General features: G+C 42.7%; 1 protein-coding gene across 2 annotated transcripts in view; it reads left to right on the top strand.

Annotated features, from left to right (window-relative positions):
* The window catches only part of dachd (dachshund d), a 185,864-nt gene extending 164,073 nt beyond the window's left edge, over positions 1–21,791 (top strand). Inside the window, exons 9-14 of one of the 2 annotated variants that reach the window (XM_053876330.1) lie at positions 6,281–6,364; positions 9,010–9,155; positions 10,602–10,749; positions 11,277–11,420; positions 12,936–13,004; positions 20,460–21,791. In XM_053876330.1, the coding sequence (XP_053732305.1) occupies positions 6,281–6,364; positions 9,010–9,155; positions 10,602–10,749; positions 11,277–11,420; positions 12,936–13,004; positions 20,460–20,497 (629 nt within the window). In that variant the 3' untranslated portion in view covers positions 20,498–21,791. The remainder of the gene's footprint in view (positions 1–6,280; positions 6,365–9,009; positions 9,156–10,601; positions 10,750–11,276; positions 11,421–12,935; positions 13,005–20,459) is intronic. The other variant, XM_053876331.1, reaches the window with a different exon arrangement.
* Positions 21,792–22,743: the final 952 nt, after the last annotated feature.

The following is a 22,743-nucleotide window of genomic DNA, read 5'->3' on the forward strand; positions in this document are numbered from 1 at the left end:
GTAAAGGATTTATGGTTTATACTTCCTGCCTGTCCGTCTGTGGCTGCGCCTTCACACGGCCTTGAGAATACAATTCAATTTATTAAGGCCAGCCAATAGACTCATTATTCTGAAAAAGAACAAAAAGGTGGCGAGAGAGGCAGAGACAGAGAAGCGACGGTGAATTGGTTATTAATGGAAAGGCACAGCCATAGGGCAGTTGAGCTTTAATGACACCCCGCAAGAAAATATGGGGGTGTCACTCGGCAAAAAAGTCATGCTAAATGTCACGTTTTAAGGTGCGGGCGCTAATTTTATGCCTGTGCACAGTAATGTTTTGGAGAGCATTTAGGAAACACGGCCCAGTGGCCAGCCTGATTATTCCCCTCACCTTCTCTCCTCTCCCCAAATGGGTTTGTGCAGCAAGCGATTTCATCTCTAAGTGAAGGGAACATTAGGGAGGGGAGGAACGGAGAGCGATCGAGGGAAACAGGCGGTTTGATTTGCACGCTGTGATAAGAGAGTGGGAGCCAAATGTTACCTGTTAATCTCGCCCAAACCGACCAGGGCTCTTGACTTTGTCCCCCAGCAGGGATGGGGCAAACACTCATTTTCCTCTCTCCGTGATGAAAAGGAAATTAGCTTAAATGTGATGAGGGCACATCAGAGTGTGGAGCGGCGCGTGTGCGTGATAGGCGCTCGGTCTCTCACTCGCTGTTGCACTGTCGACACACGTGGACCACATATGTGCGCGGCGGTCATTCTAAAGGAATCTGCGTCGTGTGGATGATCCATCACTGCAGCCTGCACTTCTGATCTGAAAGGTCACTGCAGAAGTTCCGCCTCTCCCTGACATCTTCTGCAGCAGAGACAGGGAGGCCACTGGAGGACTGAGGGATATACAGCAAAAATAGAAGCAATTCTTATCATTGATTTGAAAGGCTCTTTGAGAATGTTGAATCTGTTTTCTGGCAACTGTATTTGACGCGTTAATGTGAATAAACCTCAGACAGTTTCAGAACTGGAGGGGAACATTCAAGCTGAAACAGCTGACACCTTGCACATGGTCAAGTGCTTGTGTTAGTGAGCAAGAACATAGCTGCCATGTGAGGGATGTTTATCACACATAATAGGAAAAAAAACGTTCCTAAAAGAAAAGTTTTACATACTCAGTCCTTTAGTGGGCAACCTTCTCTACAGCTATTTTGTTTTCTACTCTCTTCTACTTCTATATGTTGTGGTTTTATGCAGTTAGGATTCAACATGCTCATGTCATATCACAGTAACTCCTCGAAAGGTTATAGTTTTTAGATCATTTTGATAATTTCAGAGCCAAGAACCTGGGTTTTGTGCCCAAAAAGTAAGCCTCAATACTGCTATGAAACAGAACTCATTCACCTGCATGTGTCACCAGAGTTGCGTATGCTTCTCTGTACAGTAGCTCACGAATAATTTTGAAAAACTTCGCGGGATATTTTGGATTATGTATTGGCTAACCGCTAGTTCACAGACAGGGGTATGAGCTGAAGACAGAAAGCAAGTATGGAGCGTTTATTGAGCAAGAAAGTTTGTCCGTAAGTTATTGAAAAGCAAGTTAGGCAATGTTATTTTGCATTTTTGAGTGTGAGTCTCGCTCACAACTATTCCTAAAACAACTTTAGATTCAGTTTTAATTCAGAAATGCTTCAAAATCCTTCCACACCAGCTAAAAAAACTTTTCTCATATTAGTTTAGAGCTCTGACTGTGTTATGAAGTGAATGTTGCAGCTAATGATGCTAAAAAAAAACGATAAAAACAATATAAAAATACAAATCGATGCCATAGTTTTAATACAGTGAAATTATCACTCGTTCATTGTTTGCCCTGTGTTTTGTTCGGTGGTCGCAGGAGACACTTACAAAGCCAGGGAACGTCTAGAGTCCGTCACAGGTCTCACAAAGAACCTGGAGTGTTTGGGGCTCACTGCCCTAAAATGGCCCAGAGCACCAGCCTGACTCAGAGGTTTCATCCCAAAGCCTCTCATTTTCACATATAAAATGAATCAGCAAAATATGATTCGGTGGGAAACAGAACAAAATAATTTATATTCTCTGCTGCCACACAGACTGCGAGGCTGAACCCTCACGCCTTCAAAGTGCAGACATCATTTGCAAGATAAGCACCACTTGCATTTTTTTAAGTGCTGGAATCGCTCGCGACTACTTTTCCCAGCTCTGCTTGGCTGAAGCAGAAGACAGATATTTCCCTTGACAAGATTTTCCAAATCCACTGCTTTAAGTGCAGGTGGAATAATGCTGTGTCGGCTGGCTAATGGTCGTCCGAGAGGTCGGGGCTGCTCTCGGACCCAGCCGCTCTCACTCCCAGCGCTCAAGTGTGGAAAAGTACAGCGGCGCTGTGTGTTGGCTCGGCTGACAATCTTCTGGTTTAGCATTCCGTTCTCCTGCTGGGAGGAACACGGGTTTGCAAGGACAAAGGCTTCACCTGTCAATATATCACGCAGCCAAATGTACCTTTACACTCCCTCCTCCTTCTCTCCCATCTCTCTCCCCCTCCGTCACTATTTCATTCATCGCGCACCCGTTCTATCCCGGCGTCTTCGGACGCGGCCTCACCTATCCGTCCATCCATCTTCTGTCTTCTGCCATCTATCTCTCCTTCCTGGCATCCTTCTCATCTCCCCCCCCCACCTCTCTTTGTGCATCTCTCTCCACTCCTCCCTCGCTCGCCCTGCCTCCATGTGAGAACTCAGCTGAAATGTCCTCCGGGACCAAGTTTCAAACACAGGAACCAGAAACATATGGCACATTTTCAACTCCCAAGGTCAATTACAGCTATTTATCCAGAGATTGAAGCTAAATTTCCCAAGGTTTCCTCTAGATTTACCACAGATTGCAATGTGTGTCTGTCACATTTTAAATCAGGCCACTTTCCTCCACTGGCCCAGACTTTTTGGAAAATATCGCAAAGCTGTTTGGGAAGGTTTAAAATATTTATATCCAGGAAAATACTAGACATTTTAATGAAGAAAATGACTAGTCGAGATCAAACCAGCTTTTCTGAAGCCATGAAAGATTCTTTTAAAATGGTACATGAATTGCAATTTTTCAGTAAAAAAAAATTATTTATTTATTTTATTTTATTTTATTTTTTTGATGTGTGCATATCTTGGCCTGGTTATGTCCACCATCATTTGGTCTGAGCTTGTGATGAGATTATTTTAAATGCAAAACCAAAAGACTCAAAATATTTTTGGAAACTTATTTATTTATTTATTTTTTTAAACATTAAACCATGAGGGGAAACTATCAGTATAGTAAATGGATGATCCAGTGGGTAAGCATGCATTTTATAAATGTATTATTGACACATGTTTGTTTATTTATCTATTTTTAATTACTTAAATTTGAGGGGGCATTTTATGATTTGATGAAAGTGTAAATAATTATTTGTGTGAAAGAATAATTTTACAAAATGTTCCTTCTAATGTGGCTACAATACACTTAATAGTAACGTAATATTGAAGTGGAAGAAAAGGAGGTATAACAATATTATTAAAAGACAAAACAAAACAAAACAAGAAGAATAAGGTTGAAACTCTATCTGGACTCCTTTCAAAGTCACTCATTCATTTTTTCATTCATTTTTTCCCCCATTTTAAAATTCACTGACTCAGCATTCTAACTTGATATTTGTACTCACAACTGCTTGTTGCCTCCTAGAAACAAGGCAAAATTGACATTTTAACCTTCAGCTCAAGTAAACTGCAAAACTATTAAATCACTTACTGCATCATTTTATCTTCAGAAGCCAAAGGTTGTAGCTCCCTTTAGCGTGTTACTGCTTTAATTCAACACGTTTCAATTTGCCTTGACTACATTACATTAAGGTTCCGTTCGTTGGCCTGCATAACAAATATCTCCGGCTTGGATTTATGGACGTGTTTTATCTCTGGTTATCATGTGTCCCATCGCATATATGTTTTTTGTTTCCTCTCCCCCAGCGTTGCTCCAACAGTGCCGTCTCCACAGAAATCTAATAACATGTAAATTGGAGATAAGCCCAGATCCCAGCAAGTGACATTTTTTTTAACATCCATAGTTTGTCAAGTCAATTCCTGGGCCCTTGTTTTAGCAGCACAACACATAAGGAGTGAGAAAATTAACTGGATAGGTGATTCATCATTGCTAGCACACTGTCAAGGACTCCCTCTGCAGCTATTGAGAGCGGGCTGGAGGAGGAGGACGCGGGGACGAAGGGCGGCGTGCTTTTAAATTATGGCATTTCATTCAGAATGTATTGTATTTACAGCGTCCCATTTTTATTTGTGGCTCCTATTATCCGCTGAAACAGTTGTGCGTGAAATGTTATTTGTGACGGGGGTGACCTGCGAGTGTTTTTCCACACTGTATTTCATATTTGGGGGCCTGTGATGCACCTCTCGGCGAGCTGGGAGCACAAGAGGCTGTCACAGCTGCTGCTGCTGGCAGCCTGGCTGGTGGAGAAATATCACCTGGAAACAGAGCGACTCATTCCGCCAGCCCATCACTCCCAGCGCCTGTCGCTGTAATTAAGTTAAAGTCAATGATTCTAAAGCCATGGTGAGGAAGAAACATGCAAACACACGCCAGCGCTTTGCTGCAGCAAGGAAGCAGCTCATGATGGTGGAGGGAAAGACACTACAACAGCAATGTACTAAGGGGCAGATTAGATTCGAAGGATCCTTGAACCCGACGCCTGATTTGTTTTACTGTCAGCCTGAACTTTTGTGCTCAAGATGAACCAGCTTGTTTGGAAGATGAACGTTTACATAGTTAGCGCTGGTTAAATTTGTGTATAGACTGTCGACCTTGTTACTGTAATTCCACAGTTCAAAGTACATGATTTATTCATCATTCAGACTGAAGTCATCCTTCACTAAAGATCTTAGAGGTATTAAAATGGGGCAGGATGAAATCCAAATTTGTCAATATGCAGATGACACCACCATATTGGTGAAACGTGCTATAAGGAAGAGTTTGAAAAATACAAAGAAGTTTCAGGTGCAGACACTACTTTATGTTCATGAACCTTTTCTGCTCCTGCACGTGTAGAGTTCCTAGTTTCTGGCGAAAACCTGAGCCCCTTCATCATTGACCCCACTAACTCTTCTTCCTGAGCCTCTAAAACAACTATCAAACTCCAGGATCGTGGCCACCGACTCATTTTTTGTGGCCTGTGAGACTGTTTTCTCAAAATGAAATGCAGTAGACTTGCACTGAGCACCCAGATAATTCAGCTAAGATTGAAGCTTTTCAGAAAAAAGAGGCGGGGTCTCATCTGAACCGAGGCGGTTCCCCACCAAGGGTTTTTGAGACTAGTTTTATTTCTACATTGAGAAGCTGCGCCATCCGTGATGGGTTTTTTTTCTTGGAACTACAGCTATGATCAAGCGCTATTCGCAAGCGTTAGCTAGCAGCTTGGTAGCCGCTTGCTGCTGTCACCTGATAGCGTAACGTATCTGCTCAACAGATAGAACAGTTGTTGCAGTATCATGGATTTGGTTGTGTAACTGTCCAGGAGGATCCAGATTCAGACCCTCGCAATGCCGAAGTTCTGTTTGTTTCGGAAAGGCACTGTCGATGTTTGTGTGGGTTTTGCCTTGTTTGTAGTCCGATACTCCATTGGCTTGCCTCTGTTCCGATATCACCTTCCTCCTCTTTGGCGACTTTGCCCTCCAAGCTGTTGTCGCCTATCTGGAATACCCTCTTTCCGTCACATGGCTTGCGACTTCTTACAGCAGTTGAAGTGATGGGAACGTGCATCTAAGTCACGCCCCCACATCTGAGCAGGTCTTTGATTGGTTAAAAATGTGCAATGTAACATTTACTGCGCAATATTTCATTGAATCCGAAACGGTCCCACTGCTGCTTTAAAGGAGTGACGGTTTGAAGTGTTTTGTTCAGCCCTGATCTTTGTGTTTATGATCTTAGCCCCCTATTGTGAGTTCCACACCCTTGCTCATGGCAGTGACCCCTACTGTCCTAAATAGCGTCCCTTTAACTTGACATCATAGCAGTCTCCACTTCTCCACCCTGCCTTCACTCTCTTCTTTGCCTGTGACTGTTTTTCACCCATCACTCTTCCTCCCCCTCATCACACGTTCTCTCCAGCTCCTACTACAGGAGCAGCAGCTCCTCTCCAGCTGTGAAGTGGTCGACGGTCCCCGCGGCCTCGTCTCTTAGTCCTGCCAGCACCCAACACATGTCAGCAGCTCTTCTCCTTCCACAGTGAATGACGGTATTTTCGTTCTCTCCGATTCAGCTCACGCTCCATCGTACCATCACGAACAAGACCCTCAGATATTGAAACTTCTCGACTTGAGGCAAAGACTCGTTCCCAACTTGAGTAAGCATTCTATTTGTTTCCTGTTGAGAACCATGGCCTCCGACTCGGAGGGGCCGCAGCTCACCCCTGCTCACAGCAGAGGAGTCATTTGTGTGTTTTCAAACTGTGCCGCTTTGATTATCCCGACTGACGCCGCTCCTCCGAACGTCGGGCTGCTCCGGGAGGGAGCCGACAAGACGGTGCGGCGTGGTAGGCTGTCGAACAAAAAGCACGGCGCTCGCTTCTCCCTGAGCATGACAGGTTGTTTCCGCTGCAACAAAGCCATCAAATATTCCCTGTGATCCCACGTTGTGTTGAGGGGAGGCCTGCTGAGTGGGAAGCCAGAGTTTGTTAAAGCAATGATTTATGATTAATGCCAGCTCTAAATAAGGGACAAAGTGCCTACAGTACAAATCAATTACAAAGCTACAATGGCGGACCTTTCCCCGAGGTCTACTCACGTCTCTGGCTCTTATGGTGATTTTATTGGAGGTGGTTGATGCACGCACCTAATGTACGCCATACATCTCTATCAACCTGAGCCGCAGCCAAAGCTAATGCTTTTGATCTTTGATGAGATGTTTCATTGAGATAAAATACGCCGCCGCCCGCCTTTTTTTTTTGTTTTTTTCTCCTCCTTTCCCGCAGCCCGTAAAAACCAAACAAATCATCGACGGCTTCTTAAAAGTCGGCGATTCATTATTTCCATGAAGTCAAATTATAAACACATTTTAATCCATTAGGCAGCCATCCATTCTAATGAATCAACGGCAGCGAACTCCATTTGAAAAAGTAGCAAGGTTGTTTATGCTCTCCGCGGAGCCGCCGTGCATATTTCAGCGTCTCCTGCTCCTCTCAGGAAAAGAAAAGTCCAAATTACAATCCTAAACTGCAGAGCCCAACACTCGGGTTTTGGCGCCCAAGATGTTTCCAGGGCATTTGCAGATGCTTGAAATAATCTCCAATGTTTTTTGCTCAATCTGCTCTGAGGATGGGTGAAATAAATACTTTAAACTAATTAATGTAGGACCAGCTGTTCTCGGCACTTGGCTGGCGTCGGTGAATATTGATGGGAGGGGGAGGCAGAGCTGTTCGGCACCGCTCGCTGTTTGTACAAGATTCCGCCTGCCACACAAACAGATAGGAGGGAGCAGAGGTGGATGCGTGCGCCGCCCGGCTCCACATTATTCACCAGGCTTCTGTGTCGACTGCTTTTGTCAAATTTGATGATCACGCCAAGTTTCAAGGGTGTTTAGGTATGTAGAGGAGGGAGAGAGTCGCTCCTTCGGTGACATTGTTTCTGACGCCTTGCTGCTGCTTGAGGTCTTCAATGCGAATTTAGAAGAGAGCCATAATTTGGAAGGGAATGTGGGAGTCAATATGGACACCAAGTCGAAATGAAGAATAATTCTGAACATTAAATAATACATTTTTATTAATATTATAATTATTACTATAGAAAATATTGGGCGGAAATAAATCTGCTTAAATTTTTTTTCACCCTTATAATAAAAATCATTTTCATTCTTCAGATATTTTACCAAAAAAAAGTTCATTTTTGATTTAATAGTTTGCTGCTTTCATGAGAGCAATTTAGTCAGACCATTAATTTCATTTTTAATTTCATTTATTTGTTTGTTTGTTTGAGTCTGAACTCTTTTTTTCCCCAAAATTTTAGAACACATTTTTTCCTCTTTTCAATTTTTTCTATCATAGGATTTTTAAAACTCCTTAACCTACATTAAAAAACATTTGTATTCAATTTTACTGCTTTAATTTGAAACTTTCAAAGCACCAAATAAGCTTAATAAAAAATGGTTTGTGTTGTAGTGCCACATTTGAAATCACCGGCGGATGTTTCTCTTGCATGTGATGTTTGAAAGAAGTGGGAAGAGTCTGAACTTCAATTTTCCTGACATGACATAATCTGTTTGGAATCCATTGTTTACTTTGAACCATGAAGTTCGTGACCTTGTTCTCATCTTGAACAAGTTGCGAATGCCTTGCTGGGTGGAATGGGTGGACGTAGCTTGCGTCCAGGGTCTTACACTGACCAGACTGTATCTGTGTCCTGCCTGCCTTCCTCTCCTCTGAGGTTTGGTGTCGAGGCTGGACAGCAGATGGCACAGTCCGACTTCACTGTTCCTGATGAATGGAGGATGATGTCATCTTTGATTGGACAAACACGAGCGTGTGCATCCATAAGGAAACACTCAGAGATCAAAACCACAGACCTGCTCGTGTCTTTTTTTTCCTGACCACATGACATATTTCAAATGAAGGAAGCAGGATTTATGTCTTGAACGATATTGCCGAACCTCAAATCTAATCCTGAGGAAAGAGACAATCGTTGCTAACAAAGCTGAGCGGGACGTTTCTGGTCAGAGATCAGGCACCTGCCGCTGGCTTCAGAACAGTCTGGTTAAACGATTCCAGAGTTTCAATGTGGTTTTTTATGGACATCTAGAGATGCTTCAGTGTTTATTTGACGACCCTGTTACACACTGTGAACGGAGGATTCGCTTTAATTGCCGTCATAATGACGACGCACCAACTGGACTCAGAGCTGAGAGCTGACCCCAGACCCACATTGCTAGCAGAGCGAAGTATTATTGAGTCAGTGAGATCCTTCTCTGTGTGCGATTAAACGCTCCCTTTCTTCGCAGAGGACAACACCATGTGCACCCCGACAGCCAGAGACAGTTACGAGAGGTTGTCACTGGCCGGACAGGCGCTGCCCCCTGGCTTCCCCTCGCCCTTCCTCTTCCCAGACGGCCTGTCGTCAATAGAGACCCTCCTCACCAACATCCAGGTAACCACCGGCTCTGACTTCTTTGACCATGAACAACAATCTGTACATGATGCTAATGTATTTCTTTAAAATATTTATTATCGTTCGATGTACTTTTGTCAATGGGTAGAATCAATGATGGAGTTCTGTAACTCGGTTTGTCCTGCACAAGGTATTCAAACACTATATGAAAGCAGGGAAGCAGGACTTTGTGTACGTCTAACTGTTCACACGGTAGCTAGCTAGAAAAGTTGCTGCTGCCCAAACACAGAGCGTATTCACCACTGTAGCTCCTCCTCTTGGTTCAAGACTAAAGCAGGCTTCTCGGTAAAAAATTCTTGGTCGGTTTGTGGAGTTAAAAAATTCGGTTTTTGAAAACAGAGAGCACACACAGGGATGCGATCACTGAGGAGTGCGACAGACAGAGGGCGGTGTTGCTGCAATGTTTTTTTTTTAAGCAAGTTGCTTTTAGCTAGACGGCCAGTTGAGCCATGTTTAGTCAAAACCACGCTGTCTGCGAGAGAGAGACCACCTGGCTGCTCAGACTTTATAACAGCACATTGCTCTTATAAAAGCATAGAAAAAGTGAAAAATAAATGTAGATAAGTGAATGCTTGTTATCATAAATATGGAGAATATGGAGTTTAAAGTCACTTTTACAGTTCTTATAAAGCTATAAAGTTTTTATGTATGTATCTTATGCACTTGAGCTGTAAGATGAGGGCGTGTTTGTCTGGCGTCCGGCCCGTCTGGTGCTCTCACCAGGGTTTTCCTGCACGCGTGGTAATTGCTCCCAATAATCTACTGAGTCGTCTGCAGTAATGACTGTCACTTTGAGATATTCTTTCTACAAATCAAGAGAGGGAAGCCGAGCGTAAAATTGAGATTAAGCCACAAATTGAGGTCAGAATGAATCAACAATTAGTCGATGCAGTGTTTGTGGAGGATTGAGATGTAGACAGTGGAAGACAGTATATGTGGTACTGATGGTCAGAGTAATGTTGACAGTGTTGGTGTTTGAATGTGCCAGTGTTTATCTCGCTCACGGATCAACCAAAAGATGGAAATAACTGAAAAACAATGTTGTTTGTGAAGCTCTCACGAAGGATGGTCTGACATTCCAAACATCGATCCAAGTGCTTTAACCGTCCAAAATGAGCAATATTTTTTCTGCTACATTTTAACCCAGCTTTTATGGAACAAACTTTTGCTGTAGATTGGTCTCACAAGATACATTTTTTTTCTCTATATTGATGTTTTTTATAAGTCACGTAATTGATGGCAGCCAGGTTAAATTCTTGAGCTGGTTCAGGTCGCAGTTCCACTGGTTTCCTGCTGGGTCCCGGCTTGGTATTCCATCTGGAGTCTCTTGAACAACCCACATCTCTTCAGCTCTTTCCCTCTTCACCGTTCCTCCACCTCTAATGTGTTTGAATCCATTTGGCTGAAGTGTGTGTTTGCATGCAGGGTCTGCTCAAAGTTGCTATCGACAACGCTCGCGCTCAGGAGAAGCAGGTGCAGCTGGAGAAGACGGAGCTGAAGATGGAGCTCTTCAGAGAGCGAGAGCTGAGGGAGACTCTGGAAAAGCAGCTCGCCATGGAGCAGAAGAACAGAGGTACTGAGGAAGGCCTGGCATTCCACCACCCTGTCAGCTGGCTGGGTTGCTCGGGTTTTCACGGGAATCATGTCGAGAAGACTCCTCCTCAAAGTGCACACACACACACACACGCGCGCACACTTCCACATGCATGTTTAATGTTTGTTCTTCTGGAATCACGGACACGTGTTGTTGTCATCTGCTGAGCGTGGGCTTTCCTCCGTCAGGACGGCCGTCGAAAAAACACACTCCGAGAAATTCACGCCGAGGCTCATGTTAAATGCATCAGCTCCAACTAAACTGCCGCCGTTTATCTTTAATGAGAACGAAGAATTATTTCCATTCCTTTATTGGCTTTAAATCCCCCCAGCGCTCTGCACCAGTCGCTGGCAACATATTTTCCTTTTCAAAGCAAGCATCTTTTACATGTTTAAAAGTGTAATTCATTTGTGTTGTTTTAAGGGAATAAGCGATGAGCTGAACGTCCCTCGACTTGCAATGCGACTAATTCGACCCAGAGCTCATGGCTTTTTGTCTTGTTCCAGCAATCATTCAGAAGCGACTGAAGAAGGAGAAGAAGGCCAAGAGGAAACTCCAGGAAGCGCTGGAGTACGAATCCAAGCGGAGAGAGCAGGTTGAGCAGACTTTGAAGCAGCCGTCGCCCACGGACAGCATGCGTTCACTTAACGGTCAGACTCCCCGCATTTGCATTCCACTTTCAGTTTTGCGTTTTACTCCAGGGGCGCGGAAAGTGAGCAGTTTTCATTTTTTCAAGAAATCTGCCCTCACCCATTAATGCCAGATTAGTTTATCAAGATTTGGCTGATGGAATAATTCAGTGCTAATTTAATACGTACAGTATTGAATAATGAATCAGTTGCAGACACCATCAGCAACGTTTCTGGTGGTTCACTTGTTTATTACTTCTGCCCAAAAAGTTGACAGTTTTTTTAGCCGTATATTAGCAAAATAACTTGAGAAGTTTCAAAGAAATTTCAGGAAATGTCGATAATGTAACAAGGAACAGATACGACTTGCCGCTTTGACCGCACAGTTGCACAAGCTCAGCACACTGTGGGTTATTTGACTTTTGGTAACTTTGCTAAGAAGTTTCAAAAGTTGTGGCTGCATTAAAAAGACACAAACAAATACAAACAATTGATTTTTTTACATTTTTACTTACAAGAAAAACAAGCAAAACTGAATTCTGCACAGTAACAATGTGTCAATTCTCAACATTGTTAGTATGAAAGTCAACAAATAGCAAGGAATGTGGTCAAACATGACATCATCATATTAATGTTTGTAGAATGCATGAGGTGTTTGAAAACGTTTCTCCACCACTGTTCATGTAGTAAGGTTTGTCATGACACTAGATTTACAAACTAAGTGTTGATACCCAGAGTGATTTGATTCGAAAAACAGTAAAAAGAAAAATAAATCACTTCACAAATACATGCAGAATGAATGACCCAAATAGGAGATAACAGAGGTCAGTTCTGTTCTCAGATCCATTTTTGTGGTGTAATATGTATAACGTGTGTGCTTAATATAGATAGATAGATAGATAGATAGATAGATAGATAGATAGATAGATAGATAGTTTTGTGTACTTTCAAAGTGCAAGAATACATGAGTTCTGGAGGCAAGAGTGAACCAGTGAAGATGCAGTGGCAATGAGAGCAGTTGTGGGATTTGAGTCAGTCATCCAGAGTAAAGGACTGATATAGGGGAGGTGAAGAAGAGAGTGCAGGCAGGGTGGAGACAATAGTGAGAAGCCATGAGACTGAGTTTGTCTAGAGAGATTGGAAACAGTCTGTCATAGAGAGGTTTGGTGTAAAGTGAAGGAGTCAGATGGGAGAACCAGTGAGCTCCATGGATGGAGGAGGACATGAAGTTGAGACCCCAGACAAGCTCATCTATGGAGGTTTTAGACTCTTGAAGTGAGCAGATAACATGACTCTCGATGCCGTCGGTTCATCTGCAAACAGTTTGTTTCCAAAGTTTAAATCTGGAAAGTTTTGCGGCGCCTCATTTTTCTGCTCCACAGTTGAAACCAATCTCACGGACGTTTCATCCCTCCAAAACACACACTGGCACGCATAGATCAGAGCAATGGCTAGTTGTGAATGAGTGATGCCGCGAGGCGGCTGATGGGTGGATGACAGGGATGTTTAACGGCGGCGATCCCTCTCTTCTCGCAGACTCTCTGACCCCGGAGATGGAGAGTGACCGCAGCAGTGGAAGAACAGATGCTGAAAGGACAATACAAGGTACAGGAGCTCAGATGAGACAATAAATCTCTCTCTTTTACCCCTCCTCCCGCTCTTTTACACACACACTTCAGTTTAGAACATTAGTGCTTCTGTGCCTGCTGTTCACACACACAGCTCACCATCTGGGCCACACCACCAGGTCAAGATCATTGGTTTCCTGTTCAAATAATTATGTTTTTTGTTGGGTTTTTTTCTATCCCTGACATGCCTTTTAGTCACAGCCACGCTTTCAGGAAACTGATCTTTGAGGAAATTTGGTGCAGACAGTGAAACAAACTTTAATTCGGAGCGAAAGACGCGGCTTGTTTACCGTGTGGGAATCGCTAATGAGTCATAAAACCAACAAAAAGCAGTGCAATCCCCCCTTTGATAGTCATAAAAGAGGCCAAATCAATCCATTTTATGAATAAGCCTTGTACATTTTTAATGGTTTGTTTGTTTGTTAGCCTTGGGGGCGCCGTGCGTGTTTGGGGAAGGGTGATCCGGGCGATAACCTCGGTAGACAGCCTGCTATCTGTGTTTACACAGAGACCAGACACCTTGCCGAGGTTGAATATACTCATTATCACTCCAAACGTCTTCCTTTAATGGGCCGCGTCTGCTCGGCCTTATCAGCGCCACAAAGTCCCAATTTATCTGCGGCGTGGAAATTGCTGTGGAAATTCTGCTTTGTGCGCAAGAAGAACTTCGTTAACCCTTTCATGTCTTGTTAGAGAACAGATATTTAAATGCATTCTGGGAAGGAAATCCATATGTCATCATTTAAACTCTTAAAGTAAATGATACCCTCGTTTTTTTTATCAAAATGTTTTTATTGGGTTTCTAATACAAACGGTCATAAAAAGCAATATTGAGTGGACATTACAAGTTCAGGTTATCGAAGATGTAGATGTTATTAAGTCGAGCTGGAGCACAGACTTTGTCATAGAAATATTGTGTAGAGATATCGACCAAATAATAATAATAACAATTATTACAACAATTATATACAAATTAAAACCCAGAAAAACAAAGAAAAATCATGAGATATCCAAAGGGACTTCAAAGACTGAAAGAGTGAAATGAAAGGAATGATGCCCTCTTTTTTTATCAAAATGTTTTTATTGGTTTTCTAATCCAAAAGGTCATAAAAACACATTACAATGTACATTACAAGTTGATGTTATCGAAAAAAAAACAAAACTGCAAAATATCTTCAGAAGTTGTTACCTGAATTTCAACAAAAACAACGACAAATAAACCAACCCTCGCCTCACCAGCCTAAAAACTATGCATGATCACCAGAACATGGAGCTCTTGTAGATGTTATCAAGTCGAGCTGGAGCACAGACGCTGTCATAGAACTATTGTGTAGAGATATCGACCAAATGATAACAATAACAATTGTAAAAATAAAAGCCAGAAAAACAAAGAAAAATCCTGAGATATCCAAAGGGACTTCAAAGACTGAAAGAAAGAAATGAAAGGAACGATGCCCTCTTTTTTTTATCAAAATGTTTTTTATTGGTTTTGTAATCCAAAAGGTCATAAAAAGCAATATTGAGTGGACATTACAAGTTCAGGTTATCGAAGATGTAGATGTTATCAAGTCGAGCTGGAGCGCAGACGCTGTCATGGAACTATTGTGTAGGGATATCGACCAAATGATAACAATAACAATTGTAAAAATAAAAGCCAGAAAAGCAAAGAAAAATCCAAAAGGGACTTCGACGACTGAAAGAATGAAATGCAAGGAATGATCCCCTCTTTTTGACTGTACATTTCACTGCGTCCATTTCATGTCCTCCTGCAGATATGAGGCTGTGAAAACCGTGGCTTGAGTTCATATCTCGATGATGTTGATTTCCAAGTGTGAGCGTGACAGAGCCTGTGGTTTTTCTGCTCCCTATCATTCATATCGTCGCTTTCAAGTGTCAAACCGAGGCAGGGAACTGAATAACAGGCTGCACTTTTGTGTTTTTCTTCAATTAGAGAAGCATTTGTCTGCCACCCATGTCTCCTCCGCTCTGCTCGGCGAGCCTCGCTGTATAATTAACCTCAAATGGCAAAAAATGATGTTGATAAATTACACGAGCGAATGGGGGGAAAACAAGCCTATCACTGGCGTGGAAGCCAAGAGAAATGTGTCGGTAGAGTCTCCTCGCCAAACTCTGGGAGAGAAACAAGGAGGGGGGTGTGGGGGGGGGGGGGGGGGGGAGAAATAATGAGGGCATAATTTTAGAGAACTAATTATTTCTATTTGTCTTTTGTCACACTTCTCTAATTCTGCAATATTAACAGAGCTTGTGTTTATTAATTGCTTTTACAGTGTTTTGAAACGGGTCCAAGTGGGAAATGTCGGCCTTTTCGCTGGCAGACGAGCGACTGGGACTGTACCTCGCCTGGCAACCAGGCGCTCCCAACTATCTTCCCGCGCTATCTGACGCCCCCCCCCACCCCTCCGCCCTGCACCCCACCCCTCCACCCGACCCCCGCACGCTTCCCGCTCCACGTGTTCGTGGAGTTTACGCGAGCCCCGCGCGCAAAGATAAAGTTCTTTGTTGCAAGATTAAACATCAAAACAGTTAAAGTGAAATTAAAATTAAATGAATGAATGTCACTGAAGCAAAAAAGGCTGTAATTAATGGATCCCTTAATTGTCTTCATAAAATATTTGCATGGGCATAATTTGCATAATTTACATGTATTAATTAATCTTTCAGAGGAATTTTGTGCTGAGAGAAGCCAAAAAAAAAAATGTCCCTTTGTTTTATTTAGCATCTAATGAAATATGGATTCTCTGTAATGAACTTTTCGTCAGGATTTTCAATTTAAAAAAACACATTGTGATGAAACTTTTTTTTGTTTTCGGACGAGGCGAATTATTTGAGAGCTGGTGACGTGTGGGCTCCCGCTGTAAACACGACGACGGACCCCCTCCACGGCTTCATGTGCTCGTGCCGTAATGACTTTTACACGGAACTTGGTGTTTCTTGCTTGAACAGCAGCATCCAGAGCGCAGTGCCTCAGAGACCTACGGCGGTGCGGGGTAATTAGCCTGTGTGTTTATACTCCCAGTAACCCGCCACCACCACCTCCGTCACCTCCTCCACTGACACTGTTACGCCCCCTACAACACACACTTCCTCTCTAAACACACACAAATGCTTTTGTTTTACACACTGACTCACTCTTGTTCAATGGTGAAATATTTATCTGCCCTGCAACCACACAAAGCAAAAACAGCATTCACGTTCGTACGTGTACTTTGACGTGCGACTTGAATATGCCGCTCGTAATGTGCCTCAAATATCAGCCACCGATCGTGTGCCAGCGAACACACCACTGAAAGACTTCATGTAGAAATGACAGATTAGGGGCTCAAAGTGTGGCCCGCGGGCCATCTGTGACCCGCTGACTTTGTTTATCCGACCCCATGGACGTCGAAGTGAAACCAGGACGTTTGCTTTGTTCTGTCATGGTGTCTGGTTTCAAAGATCATATGAAATCTGAATTTATTGTACAAATCTGTGAAATGTTCTTTGAGTCAGGACACTCATATTGTCTTCTATCTTATTATCTATTATCTTCTAGCCTTTTGTCTGACTCCAGTGAAACACTTTTGGGGGAAATTTTAATGTCAATGTCTCAATCAATTGGTTAATTTGAAGTTTTTTTTTTATTTTGCATTTTCTACAAACATGCTTACCATTGCGGAATGCTTATTTTTTCTGATAATATTTTGATGTGTTAATTGTTATTGTTATCGTTTAATGTAATTTGAAATGATATAGTATGAATTCATATAATAAATATAAATAAATAAATATAAACATTCAAACTGTAGTATCCACAAATCTAGTGTAATTGCCATTTACTAGTCTATTATTATAATATTGTTATTATTTATAATAGTACAATTAATAGCAGTAATAATTTTCATTTTATCCTCTTGATTTTTTTGTTTCTTTTCAAGACATTTTTACATCATTCCCATGGTAGGTTGTTGTTGACGTCACCACAAGCTCTTTATAAGACTCACTATAATACAATCAATTAGGTCGGCAGCCGTCGCATGCATCTTGGTTTGCCACAACTGTCTCTTGTCTCAAAGCACTGAATCCAATTTCCTTTCATGATTCGTGCTCCTCACTCTTCGACATCTCCTCGGCTACTTATTTAATCTCACAACCTCTCTATTTTCCAGCTCTGACTTTCCAAATTAAGTCCTTTAATCGACCTCCTTGCCACACTTGAGCGCCCTCTTCCTACATTTTCTGCTTTGGTAAAGCCGATCGCTGCAGTTTCAATGACGTTTCAGAGAATCCTCATCAGTTCTAGTTTGTGACACCAGGCACTTCGTTTTCAATTAAACACCACAAAACATTATTATTCACTGTGGATTATTTGAGGAAATGATTTTATGTACTGTACTGCACTTCGCGCAGGAGCTGCAGCGCGTGTTCATGTTGAAGATTAACTGCTCTGTTTAGCCTCTTTAACAGCATCCGATCGCTGCTTTCCTCCTTTTCAAATCACACGAGCATTTATAAGGAACATATATAGATGTGCGTATGTCTGAGTTAGCTTGTAGCTCAGGTCAAAACCTGAACCAAGGTGGCTAGATGGATAAAGGCGAGGCATCCGTGTGGAAACGTTTGTGAAAGATGGAGCCAGGTGTAAATGGAAGGCAGTGGAGGACGTATCCTGCACGTCTCTCTGGAGCAGGAGTCAAGTGTTGGATGTCATGTCAGACAACTGCTGGTGCTAAATTCTCTTTGTGTGCAGTTGTCTTTACCATTCAATTATTTAGGCCGCGCCGCCATAGAGCCGCGGAGAGGATGGCCTCTCTGCAGCGGAGGAAATGTGAAGATAATAAACGTCAAACACGCTTCTGAGCATCGCCTAACAGATGCTTTTACCAGCTCGGCGCCTGAGCAGCGCTGTAGGCGAGCGCTCAGACAAGAGCGCGCAGCGGAAATGGACAAAGCTGGTTTGGTTGGAGGTGTGGGCAGATAACGGGGAAGGGGAATGCACGCCGCTTTCAATCGACATTATTTCCAGGAGAGGACTGTCACTTAGAGGAGCAGCGTGTTTGAACAGGTGGATCAGCGGAGATGTGTTAAGCGTGTGCTATGCTAACACCTGCAGTGTTCCTCACTTAGTTGGAATTGTGATCTCGCAAGGAAGTAAGAGTGTGATAAAGGGTGCAACTTCACCATCATAGCACGGTGGGCAACAGCACCTTCCATTCAAAGCATCGTATCACCACGGATCTGCCTGCTTCCATGAGCTTTGCACCCACGACGTCAGCATGAGCTGATGATCGAAATTTCATGGAGCGATATCTTATCTTTTGTCATACTTTACACTGATGTAGAAACTCTATTGTGAGGGTTTTCCAGAACTTTTTGGGAGAGACTGGACTAGCAGCCGGGTCCAGATCAGACTAACTGACTCCGCACCAATCCGCCAGACGTCAGTCATGTGGCTGCTCTCTTGAATCGAACTGATTTTGCCGAGATCCAGGCCGGGTGTGGCCCAGATCTGTGCCAGATGTGGCCCGGATCTGAGCTGGATCTGGCCCATTTATTAAGTTGATTTTGCTACTACGGGCCCACATCCCTTTTCGGATCCAGCAAACGGATCCATTCAGGCCCATTGTTCAAACGGGATCCGCGGAGCAAATCTCAGAGTACATCCGGCCCACATCTGGATCAGAAACATTTTACTATCAGGGGAGCTTGTCAGGACAGCTATGATTGACATGTTCTCTGTGGCTCCTTGGCCAAGACTTTATGAAACATAAACCATTTGATCATTAGTCATCTGTCTCCAGTGTCTCAGTCCCTGAAAACAGCTCTGGAATTCCACACCCGTGAACCAGCCACATCCTTGGAAATCACCTGATATTTTATTCCTCATGAAAATACTGCATCACCTCATATTTTGCAGTATCATACTAAGGTATTTCTACTTCAGCCAGACCCCGCTTCTCGAAAGGTCCAGCATTATCCTGAGTTCGGGGGCTTTTAAATTCACATTAGATCCCAGTGCAGCACCACAGTAAGTTTATTTCGATAAGTAGCAGTATATGCTTCTCACTGCGTCTTGTTTCACACCACCTCAGTTCTCACTTCCAAGGTGTGAAATAGCAACTATTATCAAGTGGCATCCCAGAGTTACACAAGTCTGTGGTGCTCTGCGTTGCATGTTGATACGCTTGCCGTTGCACTGAAGCAAGCGTTTAGCCTTCACCACCGGCAGCATGTCACATAAAGTAAAGCTGGAGGTTTGGGTTAAGCCATGGAATATTCTTTCCTGTCACTTGGTACTTATTGTACCTCAACTTCTCACCAGAGAGCTTACGATGGGAACTAACCCCCAGTTGGGCGGCACTATTCCAAGAGTTGCTACGTAATTTCTGATGTGAGAAACGGGACTATGTCAGGATGAATGAAAGGAAACCAAAATGAAATTTGTACCTGGCTCAGAATACTTTGTATTTAAACTTTTACTGGCATGTCGAGGCTTCAGACTCTCACTGTAATTTTAAGTGACTTACCAACACTTATAGGCTGTGTCCCATTTCTCACCCTAACACTAGCACTTGGTTCTGAGTTCCCTCCACTATGAAGTGAAGTGATTGACGTCCCTAAGAATTGAGACTTGAATTGAAACACTTCATGACGTCACGTGCAAAGACAACGTGTCATTGGCTGCCGTACTGTGTGCTAGCTTCGGCGCTATGTTGCGGTGATAGATCTGTTAGAGGTATGAGGGTGCTAACGTTAGCCTCGATGCTAGCCCGCTGTTGTTTGTTCATACTGTTGCACATACTGTACATGTTCATGTTGTCGGACACAGTCGACCATTTGGGTCGCTAACGTGTGATACCAGAAAAAGTCAACAAACGGAAGAGGAGTTCTCGTGACTAAAATGTCCCTATTGTCCTATCCAACATTGTTTTTAAATAAAGTACATACTGAAAATCTATCCACACTTCATATTCCCACTTGGTTTCAAGTCAGCTCCGGAGCTCCTTGGGTTTGAAGGGATCATTTCAAGTGGTGAACGGCGAGTGCCCTCAATCTTAGAAGTATTGGGACACACTGCACTTACAGGTGAACGTGCAAAACCAAGTGTTAGGGTGAGAAATGGGACACAGCTATAGTGTCATAGTTTTTGCTGTTGCTTCAAAACATCTTGTGTTTTTTGTATTGTTACAAGTTGAGTTCACGTCCTCCGTAAACGGCAAGTGTGCGGTCTAACACCATGGCAGCTGGGTTGCTCACCTCACCAGACATCAAGTCATTAGTCACATGCGTTCTTCTCATTTAAACTTCTTAATTCCGAAGTCTAGGGGGCAACATTTTTAATCAACAATAACATCCTGATCAGCGCTTTGCTTTTTGCGTCAGCAGGATGTTGGCTGTCGGCTAATTCTGGGCTCCTGTGTGTCCTCTGTTGCAGATGGAAGGCTGTTCCTGAAAACCACAGTGATGTACTGATAAGGCCACCAGGAGCTGGAGGAAATAAAAAACCAGAAGAAAAAAAAGAAGGAAAGAATGAAAGAAAATACCCATGAAGATTCTCAAGAGGTTGATGTTAGTAGAGCAGGGAGGGACGCGGCCGAACGCTGGAGGTCTGAATGTAGAATAACAAATCTTTCTCTCACATTGGCCAACGACGTAAGTACTTTGATGAAGCGGCTTCTTTCGTAGCGGCGGGCCGGCGTGAACGATTTTATTGAGCACAGTAAAAACGTACCCGTGGTACACTGTTGGTAATAACCCATAAATTCACAGCACTGAAGATTTTTTATACTGTTATTTCCGCCAGCAAGGAAGCTCCGACAAAAGAAATTCGACTGTTTTATATTTCAAATTGAATCGAAAAAGAGACTGCGAAAATTCCTTTTTTTAAAAAGAATTAGATGATATACAATCAAGTTTCCTTTTTACCATGGTTGTACATAACTGATGAAACAGAGGAGAGGAAAAAAAAATCAAACTCGAGTGGATTGATGCGGTTTGTGTATATAACGTTCTGAGGTATTGTGTATGCAGTAGAGCTAATAGGTGAACAATACCAACATTTATATCCACTTACAGTTTGTTTTCGCTCTGTTTCTGAGCCGTCATTCTTTCCTATAGCTGCCATTTTTGGTGAGAAAGCATGCAGGCATGTAAATGTTTGTCCTGGACTTATTGATATTTAATAAATCCTATAATGTGCTGAGGTTCACTCACAAGAGCCCGGGTGATTTCCAAAACAGCATTTCTGTTTTAAAAGACTTCTGCTGTCAATAGTACTGTAAACTTTGTTACGGAGGAATTTACTGTACATTTTTGTCATGACACGAAATCAGCACCTCTGTGTGTGTGTTGTTTTTTTTTTCCTTTTTTAAAACGATGAATTACGATCACGTGTCGGCCGGAGGAAGCGAAACAATCAGTCATGAGACGACTTTACAAAGGGAACGCCGGTGCATGGCTCAGATCCCTGTTCAGCCTTTGTTTTTGTTTTTTTTTACAGCGGGGAGGGGGGTAAAAAAAAGAAAGGCCCCGCCTCTTTACCTAAAGACTCTGGGTTTCAGTGCTAAAACGTGTATATTCTCTAGACATGAGCTGATGTCAGTCCTTTAACTGCCCTTATGTGTTACAATCAGAAGAGGAGGATCGTCCCATGTTCACACTGTGTTTGTTCTTTTTGTTCTCGATGGAGTGTCTAGGTCTGTTGTCACTGATAACTTATATAGCTTTTTCCAAATCATCTCTTCATTGTACTTCAAAATTCAAAATAAAGTTAACATGTTGATGATACAAAAGTGAGTCTTTGTCGTCCTTGGACATCATGGGTTTCTGCAGCAAGTTCTCCATCTGAACCTTTCTTCATCATCACCTTCCTCTCCTCTTCTCTTTTCCATCTTCCTCTTCTTCATCTCCAACATTCTTGGTCCAACGCTGTGTCGCCTCTCCATTAACCGTCCCTAACTTTGTCTCCCTAACGTCTCTACAGAAGCTCATGTTCTCAAGACCTTTTTATAGAAATGTTAAAACCTCAGTTTTAAGCACTTAAGTCCTTTAATTCTCCATAATTTGTGTTTCATTTTCAAATAGTTTTGGCCTTTCAGCATTATTGTACTTTATAGGCTACAGACTAAAAGAAAAACCCGTGGATGTGGAAATGATCAGTTTTTAACACTGCGATGGTCCAATTTTTAAATGCAGAAACCTTAACACTGAAAACAGACATGACTATTTGCTGCTCAGGTTACATCCTTTACACCTCAATTGTGACTCAAAATGTTTAAGTTCCTCGTCTCACTGCATTCCCCATCATAGGTTTAACCTTAACCTTAACCCTTAACCGATGTTCCACATCCATGAACCTCCATTTGTTCATCCATTAAAAACATTCTTATCATTTTATTTTTCATGCTATGGGTTAATTTTGTGTTAGTATTAAAGAAACTTCTCCATTCTATTGCATACTGTGAAAAGGGTGAAATAAAGTTACATTATTGTATTTTTAAGTTGATATTCTACAAGTTCACAAACATATAATAAACCCTATGAATTTCTATGAACAGACAGGAGATGTGCTTATTTCCTGGTCAGGTTTCATCTCCATGTGGCTCCACAATTGTGAGTCAAGAAGCTCCTCTCTATATTTCGTGATTTTCCCATCTCAGGTTGTCCGCCTCCTCCAACTGAATCTCAATGGTTGTCCTCCTCTTCTCCTCATCCTTCGG

The sequence above is a fragment of the Synchiropus splendidus genome, chromosome 10 (genome assembly GCF_027744825.2).
Source record: "Synchiropus splendidus isolate RoL2022-P1 chromosome 10, RoL_Sspl_1.0, whole genome shotgun sequence".
Taxonomy (NCBI): Eukaryota; Metazoa; Chordata; class Actinopteri; order Syngnathiformes; family Callionymidae; genus Synchiropus; species Synchiropus splendidus.